The 17,845-nt window shown below is 53.3% G+C and overlaps 1 protein-coding gene across 3 annotated transcripts in view; it reads right to left on the bottom strand.

Annotated features, from left to right (window-relative positions):
• The window catches only part of RXRG (retinoid X receptor gamma), a 150,800-nt gene that overhangs the window by 29,406 nt on the left and 103,549 nt on the right, over window positions 1–17,845 (bottom strand). The window contains exon 1 of one of the 3 annotated variants that reach the window (XM_081026708.1): window positions 11,642–12,011. The exons of 1 other annotated variant lie outside the window; for it this stretch is intronic. In XM_081026708.1, coding sequence (XP_080882834.1) covers window positions 11,642–11,690 — 49 coding nt within the window. In that variant the 5' untranslated portion in view covers window positions 11,691–12,011. Of the gene's footprint in view, window positions 1–10,658; window positions 11,066–11,641; window positions 12,012–17,845 lie in introns of those variants that run through there. One more of the 3 variants, XM_081026709.1, reaches the window with a different exon arrangement.

Here is a 17,845-nt window from a genome sequence, read left to right as displayed (position 1 = left end):
CAAGGTACTTCATAACCACATTTTTAAAAACTACAACTTGAAAAGGCAAACAGTACATCTCACACAAATGCATTTTGGTTTTCCGTCCCCTACAATGATCCAGGGTGGATTCTTAGGAACAAACAGCTTTGCTTTTAGAAAAGGTAAGAAATAATGACCTTGGTGACAAAAGTGCTTCTCCATCTCTGTAGCCTCACTCACTCGCATTCCTTTTTCGTCAGAGCCACACGGGATCAGAGCCAGGACCTCAAGGCACCACATGTTTTTCAGAAACCCGGTTTCTAGTCCAAAACCGAGGTCTGGGTTTTCTCTGCGGCTTCTCTCTGGCCCTCCAGACAATGCCCCTGCTCTGCCTCCCATCGGCCTTGCCTGCTCCCTGGCCTAACACCCTCTGGACCCACTCATGTCTCACCCACTGCCAGACACCTGGGGAACGCACCGTTCTGCATCCTACACGGTTCATTCTCTTTGCTCCAGCACTGGTTCTTTCTTGTAAACATTAACTTATCTGATGGAACGGGCTGGCGGACTTTCTCGGGAGCTTCTCTCCTCTCCCACAACACACCTGGGGAAGGCTTTCACATTCCTAGGCCTCCTTCTCCCAGCAAGGAGCCTGCGCTCAGTGGCCCCTAAGACCCTCGTGTGTTCCCAGCGTGGTTCCTGAGGTGGCATCTAAAAGAAGGAAGGGCAGGTGGCAGTCTGGATGGCCTGCGTCTGCACCAGGAGGCCAGTCCCCACCAGCCGAATCACGTCAGACCTTCCGGCTCTCAGTGTGTCACCAGGAACCAGAGCTGCTGGGAGTCTGTCACTTCCTAAAATTGCCGAGGGCATCGTGCGCTACGTATGGCATCCGGGGGTCACCTATGAGAAGATAGGGCTCTGAAGCCAAAACGTCCTAGATTGACTCTGAGAACTGGACCCCTCTGAGACTCAGTTTCCTCACCCATGAATGGAGACACACACGACCTCTGGCCCAGCGGCAGCAGCTGCAATTCCATACTATACTGTAAACGTTGTGATGGCGGGGCTGCTTCTGGCCTGATGCCATCGCACATTGTGTACGTGAAGGGTTAGCCCAAGCCAGACCAACAGCAAACGCTCTGTTAAGGACAACCATTGCCGTACACGGAGGGACATGCCAACTGTGCGTAATCCTTAACTTCTACGTTGGTTCGTAAGTAGCCAGTGCTCCAAGCCCAGACTGTCGCTCCATCAGCCTCCCTCCTCTAGGACCTGCCCCAGCTCCTGTAATGCAGCCTGACAGAGCGGTCCTCCACGCTGACCTCCATCTGAATGTCCGGTGCCCTCGTGGTGGTCACACAGCTTTAATTCCACCCCCTGGCTGCCAGCAGCTATCACGGAGGTGCCCAGCACGTGCCTGAAATGCGGTAGATGCTCAGAAATAGCTGCTGACTAATCAGTGAATGGGATTTTTTTGATAATTAATGTATATAACAGTATACAGAGGACATCAATAGAAATGGTTTGCAAAAGAAATCCATGTCCCTGATGTTTGCCACACCCAAAACCTTTTAAATCTCTGAATAACAAACTGTGTGTGCGCTGAGGGGGGACTTACTAAGAAAGAGCGGCCCTGGTACTTAGAACTACCGAATTCTTACCAAGGTGAGGAAGTTGCTTAGCAACCCCATCCTCAGCCAACAAGAGGAAAATGTCACGCATGGGTCTTTCTGATTGGCGAGACAGGAGCAAAGGGCGTGGTGCTCCCACCCATTTGCCGCTGTGTCAGGGCAGAGAGCTTGCTGTCCCACGAGCCACCCTCTTCAGGACGAAATGGAAACTTGAAATGAATCACTGATAACTATTAATACCCACCCACGAGGAAGGGGACAGAGGTAAACACTTGCTATTTCTAAGCGCCAGTTCCCGCCATCCAAAGTCAGGGAGCACAGGGAGACCACACTGGGCTCCCCCCACGGAGGGCACCGTCTCACACCCACGCCTGCCTCCTCCTCTCCGATGGGGGGTGGGCACATCTGCCTGAGAATCAGAGAATATTCAGACCCCTCGCCTGTTCTTCCTTCTCCAAGGGGAACTCACACATCCATCCTTTCCCTGCTCAGCCTGCAACACACGGACAGGCTGCTCAGTGGGGTCAGCGTGGGCTGGCATAGGAGGGCATTTTGGTGTCAGCTCCTCCCCGGAGTAACAGCAACGATGACAGCAGATAATGTTTAAGCAATCGCCATGAGCCAGAGTTAAACACTTTCATATATATATATTGACATATTTCCTACCTACCAAGTTGAGTCTGGTACTCTCACCCCTATGATACGAGCGTGAAAGCCGGGTGACAGTGACACTGAATAAGCTGCTCGGGGGAGCACGGCTAGCAAACAACACACACAGTGTCTGAATCTGGGGGGGGGGGGAGCTGCAGGTGTGGATTTTAATTCCAGCCCCACCACATACACACTGGCTGTGTAATTCCTTACAGCAGTTACTCGGTTACCTGTGATTTTCATCTGTAAACGACATTTATTCTGAGAATCTAAAATCTGGACAAATAACACGGAAGTTTTTAGAAAAAGTCTACACAAAATATTATTTCTTCCTGATACATTTATAAGCTAATAATAAGGCAGGGGGGGAGGGAACATTTAAAACAACATTGCTCCAGCCATCCGCAGCCATGTGGTTTAAAATATCCCTGTTCTATCCAGGTGCAAGCGCAAACTTTGGTAAAGTTAGAAAAATAAACAAATCATTCCAAAATATGCAAAAAACAAACAAACAAACAAAAAAACCCAAACCCTAAGCTGTAGTTTTCTTGCTACATATACAGCGACTATATTTTTAAAATTCATTTAGAAAAAGTGTTTATTCTTTTTTTTTAATTTCCTTCTTGTAATTCTCAATTGGCAAGTTGAAAATTCCATTTAAAGGACCCATAAAACTCAGGCCATGCCAACACCATGGGAAGTGGACCCCAGCCCCTCCTTCATGCGTCCGTGGCCCACTTTCTGTCCCCCTCCCTCCCTTCCTGGCCACTCTCAGGACTTGGGCCTGGCTCTTTCCGAGGAGGAACGCTCCCCATTTTAAGCGTAGCTCTAATCGTGGGGGCTCCCAGCTGAGCCCCACCTTGTCCCCGCCCCCTAATGCAGGAGCAAAAGGCACACTCAGGCCTGGGGAGTTGCAGGCTGCATTTCTTATGTTTGAATTGTTGTCGGCCAGAAGCACTTTCACGCATCTGTGCTGCACAACCACCCTGAGCCTGGGCAGGAAGGAGTTTCACAGGCGCCGGCTCAGCACTATAACCCACATGGACACCGAGACAGGAGATGCTGAATTTTGAGGGCTTGGGGAGCACAGTGGAAGCCGCACCTTTGGACAGGAAGCCCTCACTCGGTGGGGAAGATAAAGGAAGGCATGGAAGGGAGAAGTTTCTTCAGCCCCTAGGCTCAGCCCCAGGGCCTCTCAGCAGCAATGTGAGGACACAGAGATGTGATAGGCTGACCCCCTGAGTGAGTGCGTCCCCCCCCCCCCCCGTACCCCCAAAGCCACCCCCACTCATCGGCCAGCCTTTCAGAGCCCACACGGGCCAGCTCCACCCGTTCTTGCCATCCTGAAAGGAGGGCCGCTGGCTGGCTGGTGCTTGGGTGAGGGGAGGGGGAAGTGGCCTCCTTCCTCGCTCCCTTCCTCCTCGCCCCCCTCTGTGGCTCCGTCTCCCTCCACCCCTGCCCCTCCCCTAAAATCTGTAATGATGGACGTAGTGAAAGCAGGCAAAGGCTGATAATCAGCCTCATTATTACCAGCATTATATATAATTATAGCAAAACCTCACTCATTTGGATCAATTGAGAGAAAAATCAGTCTAAATTCGTGACAAGTTGGCAGATCACTTTTAAACTACAATTTTATTACTTCTAAGTAACACACGTGAAGAGTTTGTGTTTCAAGTACCACAAGCTAATGGTTATTAAGTGGGGATTTTATAAAATCTGCTTTAAAAGACTCTTGTAATTAACACCCCGTTAATATGCTAATGACGCCCCTCCTATGCTTTTTAAATTGCTTGAAAACAGATGGAGCTTAAATAGGCTCAACATTTCTACACTCTTATTTGCTTAACAACCTTTTTTGGGGTTTGTTTTTTTTTCTTTTGGTAAATGAGCAAATACAAACTAATTCATAGCATGACAACTTAGTCACCATTCCGGGTTAATTACCTCCGTCATACATTTATAAGGCCACACCACATTGTTGTGGGTTAGAAACCAGACTTCGTTGAAGAGACGCCTCATTTTACAGAAGAAAAGAGAATCCCAGAGAAGCTAATGACTTGCTCAAGGCCACACAGTCCTGACAAAAACACTGGGTCCTCTGGCTCCTGGGTCTGGGCTTACGTATTTCCTCCACCGCGTTCTGCCTCACACTCATACAACTGTTTATAATTCTGTGCTACTTATTTCCATGTTATGTGGTTCAGTTAAAAATTGTGCGTTGCCTACGGCGTGCCAGATCCATGCTGGGCACTGCGGATACAGCAGTCCCTGCTGAGGCCACTGTCATTTCATTCAATCTTCAAATCGGCTCCGAGTTGTCAGTAGGCCAGGAATTATCCCCATTAGAAAGATTACTAAACTGAGGTTCAGAATGACAAGGTGAGCTTGTTGTGAATTACCTCGTCCAGCACAATTTCTCTGAGGCTGTCTGCATGTAGTGAAGGGCATCTTGCTTGCACACCACCTTTCCCACCCAGCACCAAACCACCAACCTTGCTGGTACAGGTGGGTGTCATGCCGTCCTTAACATAGAAGAGGCCCCAAAGGAGTGGTGGCTCCACTGACAAGGAACAGCTGTCTGTCCCTTTAAGCCAGTTCTGTGTACTGTACTCCATGTACCAGCTGGTCCCCCAAGACGAACGCCAGCGAGCGTTTCAGGCACATGCTGAGGGCGTCCCCCTCACCCCTTGTTCCAGGAGCCCCTGAACACCAACTTCGTCCACACGCAGCTCTTGGACCCAAGACCTCACTCCTTTCTCTGTCTCTGGGCTTTGTGTCCCAGCACGTTCTCTGAGTCTCTGGACACGGGCGGTCTCCTACATGCTGCCGTCATCTTACAATACAGTGAAGCACCTGTCCCCACTGCAATGTCACGTCACCACTGGGGACCGCACACGGCATCGCTTGTTTTCAGGGTCTGAATACCTGCATTCCTTGGATCCATTCACTTAACCTGAGCCCCCAAGGACCATTTCCAGAAATAACTCATCCGCAAAGGTTCCGCAGACTCCAGATCTTGTAATAGCTTACACGTCCCCAGAGGGCAGACATGGGCCCCGGTCCTGCACAGGACTCTGCACCAGCCAGTGCGTGCTCATTGGCTGACTGGCGGCCATTCCCACGAAGTCTAGGAGAGTCTTTCCTTGCTGGTGACCTCTGACCTTTGCTCTGCTCCCCACAGCACTAGGGCTGAGAAAACAGGGCCCCAAGCCCTCCAAGGGCCTGCTTCCCCGTGACACTGGTGGCCAGTAAAAGGAGGGACAAAGGAGATACGGAATCACAGAAATGAAACCAGCCACCAGCCTAGAAGACACTTCGCCGCCTGTTTATGGAGCTCTTTCTCTGTCGCTCCTCGGACTTTCTGCACGTGCTTTTGAATTAAAGATCACAGGCCTTTCCATTCTTTAGGTTCAGCTGCGGAATTCTGCAATCCGCCTGGACTCCGGCTTGAGCGACCCTGGAAGCCCTCGCTGGCCATCTCGCTCCTTGTCAGTCTCAGTGTCTGAGGAAGGAGGCCGGGCTCTCCTGGAGACGATGGGGGTTGGAGGTTCCAGGCCTCTGATCTCTCTCTGCCCGATCTCCGGAGATGATGGAATGACTGGTTAAAACCTACTTCTCTGTAATTGAGGCAGAATCCACGTCTTACTTGGATTCACTTTGTCGGCATCTGCCAGTGCAGACAACACTTTAGAAACAGAAAAACTTTCTCTAAGAAAAACCTGTGTACTAAATTCTCTCCAGATTTTCTGAAATGGGGCAGGAGAACTAACTTGTACTGTGAGTTTACAACTTTCCAGGCTTTGTACAAGGTCAGACACTTAAGTTTGCAAACTCATCCTAGAAAAACTGCTCCATACCTCATTGCTGAATATCATCACTACGGTCACCTTTGAAGTCCTCCCCTTGGGAAGCTCTGCACCGATATCAGCGCCTAGTCCACCCTTCAAAGCCATATTGGAACTCTTTTTCTGGAATGGCCATCAGGGCTGTCATCGTATTACCCTTGGTGTCCTGAATGTCATCAACATGTCTTCCTTTCAATATTTCCTTTATCTTTGGATAAAGAAAGAAGTCATTGGGGGCCAGATCAGGTGAGTGGGAGGGTGTTCCAATCCAGTTATTTGTTTACTGGCTAAAAACTCCCTCACAGACAGTGCCGTGTGAGCTAGTGCCTTGTTGTGATGCAAGAGCCATGAATTGTTGGCGAAAAGTTCAGGTCGTCTAACTTTTTCACGCAGCCTTTTCAGCCCTTCCAAATAGTAACTTGGTTAACTGTTTGTGCAGTTGGTACAAATTCATAATGAATAATCCCTCTGATATCAAAAAAGGTTAGCAACATTGTTGCAACAAGTTCGCACACTTCATTGTCAGACCTCGTGTTATTGAATCCCGACGCTGTGGCAGGTTAGCCCTGACCCTGTGCGGTTGGCACTGAGTTAGTTGACCAAAAGGTAGGGAGGTTCTCTGTGGCTTAGCCCCCTCTCCTCTTCCTGCCACCCCAGGTGGTCCCCCTGATCTTCCTGGGGGATCAGTTTGAAGACTGCAAACAGGTACAGGTCCTGGGCAAGCCACGCCTATTACCCAAGTGTCCTCCTCCGGGTCCTCCTCCTCCGTAACTGAGGGGTTGGATGACCCACAGGTTCTGTACAGCTTTGAAGATTCAGCTTCGTGATGGGGAAACTGGGGAAGAGCTAGTGTTGGGAATCACTGCTAACTGGAGAACAATCAGACTTGATAATAAACTTCTCCAGAACGATCCCCTGGGGGCTGGCAAACTGCCAGGGACTCATCACGTCCCTGTGCTTTGTCGATGCTGTTGTTGTGCATTGACAGTGGCCACTTTCACACCAGGACCGATTTGAGTAGTTGACACAGGGGCCTTGTTGCCGCAGAGTCTAACATGTTTACTGCCTGGCTCTTCAGAGGAAAAGTTTGCTGACCCCTGATCCAGAAGGTAAACTGAGTGCCATGCGTTAAAATTAAGTGGGGTCCCCCTGGAAAAATGTTGGACCTTTGTGTTATGAGCACCTTCCAGGGCCCAGGGCCCTGCCCCACCCCCAGCCCTAGTTATTATACTCATTTGCTGCAAATATTTATGTTCGAAAGAAACAAATATTTTAGAAATGAAATATTTCGACCTGGACCAGGTCTGCTCCCTTCCAGCTGGGTGACCTTGGGCAACCTCCCTGTGGCTCGTCATCCCGGCCGGTACAATGGGGGTGGTGACAGTACACCTCACCTCCTGGGGTCCCTGACAATATTAGTGTAACACCCTTGGCAAAGGGTTTGGCAGACAGTAGGCGCCCAATAAACACTGGCTACTATTTTCACTCTTTAGTGAAGATCAGGGGGCCACGACCTGGATCAGCGTCACGAGAGCCCCCCAAACCCAGGCGTCCTAGCAAATAAACTTCTGACGTTCCCTGGGCCTCTGTGTCTTCTACCATCGACTTAGACGGAAGGGCAGGTTCCGCTGGGAGCCCGGGCATCCCAGCCCTGGGTCTGGGGGCTGAGAGTCTCTGCACACGGACAGGCTACATAATGAGGGGAAGGAAGAGGTGGAGAGTTTACGGCACTCTGAACACAATTTCTTTCCCCAGTTGCAAGTCAGCTCTCTATCTCTCGGGAAGACTGTAAATATTTCAGAAAATAGTTTATATTAAATATGTTCCTTCCTAAATCTCATAAACAGTTATTCCTCCCTACATAAACCCTAACCTCCTACCACTACGCCCCTGGTAGGTCCCGATTAGCCACCCACACATCCGTGGAGGGAAAAACATGTTGTGGTGCGCGCGCGCGCGCACACACACACACACACACACACACACTCCTCCCACACTCACATCCTCGTATTGCCACACACACACACACACACACACATCTCCAGCTCAACTCCCCCATGTCTATTCTGAGTGAGAAAGGGACAATTCTACAGATGGCCAGGGTCAGTGCAGCAGGACTCTTACAAACCAGGAGGCGCCCAGAAGAGCCACCAATTAATTGTCCACAGGTCACTGTGGCCCCTGAGTGACTGCTAAGCTGTCCTGTGTTTTATTCCTCAAAGGAAAGGCCATGAGGCTGCAACCGGTGGGCAGTGCTCAGGCTACCTGGGCTCCTGCCTTCGGCCGGGTGGGGGGCACCACGCCTGGGGCTCCCGGGGCAAGTGTGAGGCCCAGAAAGGTCATGAGAGGCAGCTCAGCAGAGCGTGGGCTCTGCAGCCAGACGCCGGTTCCCATCCTTGGCTATGCGGAGATGCCACTTCCTAGCTATGGGACCTTAAACATGTCACCACACTTGGCAATGCCACAGCGCCCGCCTCTGCAGAGGAGCACGTAACGATGGCAATTGTGCCTACTCAGGGGCCGTCATGAGTTTAAATAAGCTGCTGCTGGTGAAGTACTCGCAGGGTGGCTGGCCTTCAGGAAGTACTGGGCGTGCTCGTGAGGGGCCGTGACTGCCTCCCCACTCCTGAGGGCTCCCTGAGGATTACTGCACAGTATTGGATCGGGGATTACAGGCTTTGTTTACCATCTTCTTACAGGCGACAACTGTCTCATCCAGGCAAACAAATCACCCTGAGCAGCTGGCAAAGCCAGGACTTGGCAGAGAAGGAGAACACAAAGGTTCTTGCCTCGTCACAGGGCACAGACTGAGTGGGGAGAGTGGGCACCGGGGGGGGGGGCACTGCCACCCAGCCAGTCACCACCCTTTGGCCCATCTGACCAGTGTCTCCTTCACCGATGGGATGACGGTGTTGTTTCCTGGAGGTGACACTGCTTCCCTGGAGGTCCCCGCGCACGTCACAGGAGCCCCTGTGGTTCCACTTGCTAACATGTAAATGGGCAGGGGGACACATAAATGCAGCGTAACTGGCTGGCTGTGTTGGGACACAGGCAGTTAGAGGCTGCAGGGGACATTGTCTCCAGCCCTCAGGTTTCCCGGGACCTGCGGGCGGCTGTTCTGCCTCCCTCCTGCCTGCAAGCCTCCCGACTGCAGGTTCTCAGACAGGCCTCCCTGCCGGAGGGGCCCTGCTCTCTGGCTCAGTCTCAGCAGCACCTTACCTGGCGCACGCAAACAAAATGGAAAACACCAACAGAACTGAACAAAATCATCCTTCTCCTCCCTCAGCAGTGATGAGACAAAGTAGCATTAGAGGGAGACATTTAAACAACAGGCTGACCCTTTTCCCCTCCCCCTCCACATATCAACTTACTTTCTTCCAGGCTGCACCCCCCTGTTTCCTTTTACCTCAGACCTAATTACGAAGACCCAAGTTCCCACAATTACGAAAATCGAAACCAGCAAAGTCTGTGGGTCTTCATGGATTTAATTTTATTTCCCCAGATTCCTAATTCATCTTTCCACAGGAGTGTTTGGTTTTTAAATTAATTTGCATGTCAGTACTTGACTAAACCGGAGGGAGTGAACGTATAACTTTTATTAAGTACTAAATATACGGACAACACTAGAGTAATCGCTTTTTGGGCGTTAGCACATTTAATTACCGTAACAATACTCTGAGGATGGGATTATAGACTCCATTTTACAGATGAAGACACTGAGACTCAGGGAGGTTCAATACGTGGCCTAAGGTCTCCCAGGGAGTCAGTGAAAAACAAGGAAACAAACTCAGTTCTATCTACCTGTGTTTTGTGCTCTTGTCACTGATCAGAATGAAGGAAAACGATTATTAAGTTTGAGTCAGGGCTTTCTGCAAGGGCTCTCCCACTCAGCCCCACCCCAGGCCCTGCCGTCCTGGACACCCCAGTGCACACGTCTACACAATGAGATGCTCTGAGGTCCCCCAACAGCCCAAGATGCCACATGCAGCCCCCACCGACTTTGGGAGCAGACTTTCCTTCTTTCTCCAGCCTTTATCTTAGCTCTCTCCCCACCTCCCTACACCTTCCACCCTTCTAATCACCCCACCTGCCAGAGGGTCTCCTTGGCAGCAGAACCCCACAGAGTGTGGGGGTCCTGGGCTCTCATGGGTGCGCACGCTCTTCAGGCAACTGAACTCAGAGGGGAAGGGAAAAGTGCTGCTCAGCTGTGAATGGGACCAAGATGGGAGTTGAGAAGGCTTTTCACACCCAGGACCCAGCGACCCAGCCCTGAACGGGAGCTCAGATGTCCAGGTCACAGCCTTGGCCACCACACTCACTGGGTCATGTCACAAGACTGGCCCCAATAACTTCAACACATCCATAGCCCCCCACCCTCTGTGTGCGAGCAGCAATGCAGCACCACAATGCATCTGCGTGACAGCTACGTGACCCAAGTGGCACAGACCATGTCTCACTCACATCTGTGTCCCAGCGTCTAACATCATGCTTGGCTCATAGAAACCCCCAAAGCACCGTGAATGAATGAGCAAGCCCCCTCCCCCCATCCACCTCGGTCCCACCGCACCTCACAGAGGGTCCTGCTGGCCCAGGAGGCCAGCCTTCAGAGGAACTGCCCGGCGTGCCCAGGTCAGACAGCAGGGACTTTTCCGTCCTGAGACCTGACAAGAATTTCTGCTTTGTCCTGCCTGCCGGTGCCAGCGTCACAGGGCAAAAGCTCCCCTTTGGCTCCCGGGAGCAGGGGCCTCATGCCACCAGCTGACAAATGAGAGGCCCGTTGGTCAGCTGTTGGTTGCATTTACTCAAAGCTGGGCGACTGTGCTGCTGCTGTCACTGAATCTGGGGGACCTTGGGACGAGGGTGCCCGGGCATTCAGGCAGCCGCTGTGAGGCTTCACGGGGGCTGCCCTGCCGGCTGGATGACCCCCACCCCCGGGCCTCAGCGTGGAAGTGATGGCAGCGACCCTTGCAATGCAATTGGGGGCAGCAGCAGGGGAGGGAACCAGAGGCTATTAGCAAATCAGAAGGGAAGAACCGAGAAGAAGGAAAGCTTGGTGGCAAATTAAAGTGCTATGTTTTCTTTTTAAAAATCCAAGTATAGGGAAATCTGCTTTTTAAATAAAACAAGCATGCCCTTGTTATACCATGTGTCCCAGGGACCCTTAGGGTCCGCGAAACCTTTTTCCTCCCTGTTTTCAGCGCAGTGCGAGTTGGCTAATAGCTCCATCCCAGTGATTTCCCTTTAACTCTTCCACTTTTCACACCCACACACGCGCACGCTGGGTGTAACAATGCTGTTGTTCCAGCTCCGCGGCAGGCATATTCTCACGCGTGGGGCTTCAGACACGCTCCTCAGCACGTCCCAGACCCTCTGCTCGGCCCGCTCGTTCTGATGGGCAGGCGTCTCGTCTCCCACAGCGGTCTCTCCGCGTCCCGAGCCCCCACGCGTGCACACACGCGCGCGCGCGGAAGCACAGGTGATTCCACAGTCACCCGGGTGGCCCCATCTCCTCCCCGTCTCCCCGCACGGTGCAGCCGGGGAAGCACTTACCGCCGAAGCCCGTGGGAAACTTCATGAAGGGAGGATAATTCCCGTACATGGTGGCCGCTCAGCGCATCGCCCCGCGGCCGCGGCGCCTGCAGACCCGGCCTCCGCGCTCCGGGCGCCGCCGGGCTCCCTTCCACCGGGGCTGCGGCGCGCGGTCCTCGCCGCCGCCGGGCGCTCGCTGGGCCGGCCCCCCGGGATTAGCCAGGAGCCCGCCTCTCGCAGGGAGCGTCCACATGGCCCGCGGGCCGGGCAGCTGCCGCCTCCCCGCGAGCGCGCCACGCCGCCTGCGCCGCTCCGCCCGCCGCCCGGGACCCTGTTGCTACTTTGATTAACTCGGGGGCTGGGCTGCGGGTGCGACCCCAGCTCCCCGCGCCCCGAGGGCCCTCCCCGCGGCTCCCCGCGCGCCCGAGGGCCCTCCCCGCGGCTCCCCACGCGCCCCAGGGCCCTCCCCGCGGCTCCCCGCCCGCCCCCAGGGCCCTCCCCGCGGCTCCCCGCGCGCCCCAGGGCCCTCCCCGCGGCTCCCCGCGCGCCCCAGGGCCCTCCCCGCGGCTCCCCACGCGCCCCAGGGCCCTCCCCGCGGCTCCCCGCCCGCCCCCAGGGCCCTCCCCGCGGCTCCCCGCGCGCCCCAGGGCCCTCCCCGCGGCTCCCCACGCGCCCCAGGGCCCTCCCCGCGGCTCCCCGCCCGCCCCCAGGGCCCTCCCCGCGGCTCCCCGCGCGCCCCAGGGCCCTCCCCGCGGCTCCCCGCGCGCCCCAGGGCCCTCCCCGCGGCTCCCCGCGCGCCCGAGGGCCCTCCCCGTGGCACCCCACCCGCCCCGAGGGCCCTCCCCGCGGCTCCCCGCGCGCCCCAGGGCCCTCCCCGCGGCTCCCCACCCGCCCCCAGGGCCCTCCCCGCGGCTCCCCGCGCGCCCCAGGGCCCTCCCCGCGGCACGCGCTGTTATCCGGGAAGCCAATCGATGCGCCAGCGCCCCGAGGAGGTGGGGGGGGGGCGGCTCCGCAGGTGCCTTTCCCTGGACTTGCACCCTCGGAAATCAGCGGGGTCTGATGGAGATGCGTTTTCTCGCCCGGGCTGCTAACGGTCCAGTGCGCTTACTTGGTGTGGGACCTGGGAAAGCGGGGTGGGGGGCCCAGGGCAGGAGAGAACCGGCCCCTTCATGCGCACAAGATCAGACACGCGTGACACTCATCTCCCGCGACGGAAAACCGACACAGAGCGGCCCTCCCGTGGGCCTGGGTCTGTCCTGCCATGGTGGCCGGGGGCCTGTGAGCTCCAAGCTTTGCTCCCACATAACAGGTAGGGAGGGGTGCTGGCTCCGCGGTGCTCAGTCTCTGACGTGTCACCGGCCGGCATTCTCCTGTCTGCCCTGTGAGCAGGGCCACCTGCTCACAAAGCACCACCAAGGCCTCACTCACAGACTCCTGGGTGGGACTGACCCACAGATGGGAGTCCAATACCCCTGCATGTCTGGGTCTGGGACACAGCGTTGCCCACAAGCCACTGCTCAGCCTATACTGGAATACCTCCAACAACAGGGAGCTCACTACAGCACCATTCCATTTTTAGACAGCTCTCACCATGAGAAAGTGTTTTTTATTGAGCTGAAAGCCATACAGCTTCTGCCCACAGGTTCTAGGCCAGTCCCTGGAGCCACTCACGAGAAGCCTATGGGGACTGTCATGGTGGCGTCTTCTGAAAATTCACACACAAGTCTCCCAAGCCTGCATTCTACCTTCTCTAGGCACCCTCTTGCCTCTTCCGATCATTCCATGAATCGCTGAGTGTTCAGGTGTACCCACGACCTATCCTTTCTCCATGAATGTACTTCAATATAGATGGAGACACCGTCCTGGTGGGGAAAAGGGTTAGCCAAACAGAGATGCGACACCCAGATCTGGTCCAAACCGTCTCCTCGTGGTGTATGTGTTAGCGGAGCAATGGGGGTGCCGCGAGCACACCCACGGTGGGTCAGTGTCGTGGACTGAGCTCTAAGGGGCAGGAACAAGGAAGAGAGGGGTTCTCCTGCTGTGACATGGACAGAGAGGTAAGTCAAATCAGGGCCCCACGGAGGAAAAATCAAGATTCAAACAGTAGGAGAACCCAGAACAGAAACTAGGAATAAAGAAAGGGCCAGAGCAGAAGCAGAGGCCGGATGACAAGGGGGGAGGGGCCGAGATGGGAGTCAGAGCCAAGTCAGGTCAGGAGGGAGGAAGAAAGACCCGGGCCGTTCTGTGAACAGGTTCAGAGCCCCCGGCTCCCTCGGCCGGCTACCCAGTCACTAACTCACCTAGAACTAGCTGGACTCATCCTCCGTTCCATCCTGGGCAGAGAGTTTGGGGGCCAACACGCACTGCCTTCCCATAGTCCTCTGACACGGAACATTTGGATCCACTCCTCCTCCCAGGGCTTTGGGACCCAGCTTCTGTCATCCGGGGAATTTCTTATTCCTCCTTCCACTTCATGACGTCTGAAAATCTGACAAACTTCTTTCCATATTTTATCCAACTCATGGATAAAAATGTTGACAAGGACACACAGAAAACAGCATGCCACCAGAAACTCCAATCCTTCATGCTGGAGACACTCTGTCCCGCCATCGCCGAGTGCCCCGGCCTGGAGAGGTTGGATCCGTGGAGACAGCACCACGTCCAGCTCCAGGCCCACTCCCACGGCCAACAGCCTCGGGGCATTGACAGCGCCCGAGTCTCCCTGGGCTGTGTTACCGCATGGCTTTGTCGTGAGAGGTAAACGAGTCCACACATTAGTCCCTAGAATACCCCAGATGCACAGCATGTGCTCAGTGAGCGAGCTCTTTTTGTGACAATGACAGTAGGACTTAAGCAAGTTTGCTCCTTGATTCCTTTTTCTCATTTGTAAAACGATGGAGCAGGGCTGGGGGAGTTCTACAATCCCCTTCAACTTGAAAATTCAGGGCAAATGAATTATCTCACTTCTCCACAGAGGTATCTGAAGCAAGTGTCTTATGGAGGTGACAAACTACAGTTTCTGTCACACGCCCGTCAGAGAAGGAAGCGAGCTTTTCCAACACAACTGGCCTTGTGGCGAGCTACTGCTGGCGAGGGTTCTTCCAAGGACCCCAAGTCCATCCTTTAGAAAGCTCTCTCGAGGGTCTTGTCCAAGCCCACTGTCAGGTGACCCGCTGTTGGCTTGTGGTGGATTCTACCTTCTTCCCCTTTCGCTACGTGAGGTACATTGTCTCCTTCTCTTCCTCACAGAATAAAGACCAGATTCCTGAGCCTGGCGTGGAGAGGCCTCTGCGTCGTGTCTTGACCCACCTTCCGAGCTCTCTGGAAGGTGCTCTGGGACAGTCACCACAGACCCAGGGACACACAGCTCCCAGCATACCAGCCCCACCACCTCGGCGAGCTCCTTCGCTCTCTGGAGAATCACCCACGGACCGACCTCACTGAGGTTTCTGGGCTTTGTTTTGGTTTTGTGGATCAAATGTGGTGACAGGTGTGCACATGCTGTGTTTTGGGTTGGTTTGGCCTTTCTTTTGGTTTTATACTGTACACTTCTATACAAAGACAAGAAAGCAATCCTTTCTTGTTTTTCTTTCTTCCCTTTCTCTGATGGCCCCTTCTGTCTGGCTGTTTTGCTCAGTGTGGGAATGCAGTTTTTTCATTCCAAGTCTGGTTCGTTGCTCATGCCCGTTTACTTTCTTGCACACTTTCCCCTCATAAACCATTCCCCACATAAACACCAGAAATGCGAGTAGGTGCTCGATACATATTTCTACCTTAGGAAATGCTTGGTGCACTTATAGCCAAACCGTCCCAGCATGCTCTCCTGGTGATACCTTCCATATGCTTTCATATCCCATAACAAGCCATGCACTTTGCCTAAAGTGCAAGAAATGTGAATGGGGCTTTTCTTTTTAATCCACATTTTTCGCTTGGCACCACTGTGTCTTGTCTCAGAGCATTGTTGACATAAAAACATGATCCTTCCATAAGCCCTTCCCAGACAACCCCACTGACTCCAGTCACTCCAGTCTCCAGCTGTTCCCGGATTCTCATTCGGATGTCAAACGAAAGGCCAAATACTCGTGTCCGTAGTGGGAATTAGCTAATTCATTCATGAGGATGTCGAGCTCACTTCTTGTGCAGGCTAATGGCCTCGTCCTCTTAAATGATCCGCTCTGCTGTGATGAAAGCCATCAGTGCCTCTGGGTAGATGAAAGAGCATGTGTTTCCACTGGTACGTTTGACACCGAGGCGGCCCAGTGTCGTGTTCGCCCTGGTAATGACAGGATATAGCTTTACCACTGGTCTCGTTTGTGTATTTATTTTTTCGCTTCTGACCAATGGCAATAGAAAATAATAGTTTGCAGCGAACACGAATGAAAAACAAAATTAAGTATTTGACAACTGCCAATAGAAACTAGATATAAAATTTAGAGGCAAACATCTCCACTCTGATGATACAGGTGAACATTTCCACATTAGTGTCATACTCTGGCTACATAACACTATATAAAGTTTCAATGTGTTTTCCCAAATATTCAAGTGAAATAGGACAGTCTGTATTATCCCGATATTGTAAATGAGGAATTGGAGACCAAGGCTGTGATGTCCCAGAAGGAAAGATAGCTACTCTAACAAATTCTATTTCAGATGTGGGTCCCCACCTAGGAAGTGCCAGGAATGGGTATAAAAACCAGACACCCCCCCATCTCTGACTCTTAGCTAATGTGTCTCTCACCAGACAATGATCCTTTTCTTATCATGTTTCTACTGTACATGTGTGTGGGGGGTGGGAATCTATATATTGTTTTTTCTCTTTGCTGTCATTCATTCAATTACCATTCAGCAAACACAACAGAGAGCTTTTTGTGTGTCAGTCATTGCGGACGCACTAAGGGAACAGATATACCAAGTCCCTGGCCTCAGGGAGCCTGTGGAGTCTGAGGGAGGAGATGGGTAGCAAACCAGTAGTCACAGACATAAATATATCCTTATAAGCCATGATAAGTGCTGGGAAGGAAAATAACTGGATGAGACGAGAGGCCATCACAGGGGAGCCTGATTTAAATGGAAAGGACAGGGCAGACTTCTTCAAGAAAACGCCATTTCTTCTCAGATCTAAATGATGAGTAGGATTCAGCCTGGGGGACAAAGTAGAAGTGGGGGAGGGCTACCAGGAGATGGTGCCTTCTAGAGGCTGAGAGGCTCATGTCTCCCCCTTAGAAGATCTAACTTCCAAGAGTTCCATGCTTCTGGGTTTCACACGCCACGTCAGCTGTGTATTGCTGGAAACTTCCCTTCCTGGCTTCGTCTCCCCTTCAGGTACTGGTCAAATTCAAACCACTTGCCCTTTTCCAGTGGCGCCACCCCAGTAACCTGTCTCCGGGGACATGTCCCTCTGCAGCTCTGCTCCCCCTCCTCTGCTCTCTGTCCAGATACTAACCGTTCTTCCAGGCCGTTCTCCTGGGGCACTTAGGTGGCCTCTTGCTGAACCAGTCTCTCTCTCCTAGACCACCCAGGCGCTTGGGCCCACCCTGCAGTCACTGCACATGTTCCTCTTTGTGCTATTATCATGAATCCCTTGCAACCCCGTCTTACTAAACACCAAACCCTCAATGCCTGGCAACTGGGCCTGAGTCATTTTTGTGGCCCCAACAGCCTTTAAGCCCAACACAGAGTGGAAATCCAGTGAATGTGTGACTAACGAAGGAATAAAAACGCATTGATTATGCTGAGAGCTCCTGAAGTCAACTCCAGGGCACCGGACACGAGGACGTGAGTGCTGCCAGCTTCCGACAGCGTGGACAGCCCAAATTTCATTTTCACGGGCTCCTCCCCTGGGGTCACAGATTCACGTGTGGACAGGCTCACTACGAGCATAAGTACAGTACATCGGCCTTGGTGACTGAGCTCCTCCGAGAACAGAAGTGAGGCGCTAACTCAGAAAGAATGCTGACTGACTCCAGAACATTCTCAGCGACCGTCAAAAACGGGGCCATTTCCATAAGACCTGAGATGTGTCCCAAGGCACACGCTCTGTCTACAAGGTGTCTGCATGGCGTTGCAGCCGGAGGACTTTGTATCACAGCCAATTGCTCCAGTCCCTGGGGAAAGCAGCCGACTGAGCTAAGTTTGCCCCAAGGGGGTGGTTCCCAAACTTGTCTGCACATTCGAATCACCCAGGAGGCTTTAAAAAGTGACAGATGCCCTTGTCCACGTCCAGAG

Source organism: Rhinolophus hipposideros (assembly GCF_964194185.1).
Source record: "Rhinolophus hipposideros genome assembly, chromosome: 19".
Taxonomy (NCBI): Eukaryota; Metazoa; Chordata; class Mammalia; order Chiroptera; family Rhinolophidae; genus Rhinolophus; species Rhinolophus hipposideros.
Note: the sequence above shows the minus strand (reverse complement) of the source record. Positions and strands in the feature narration are given on the sequence as shown.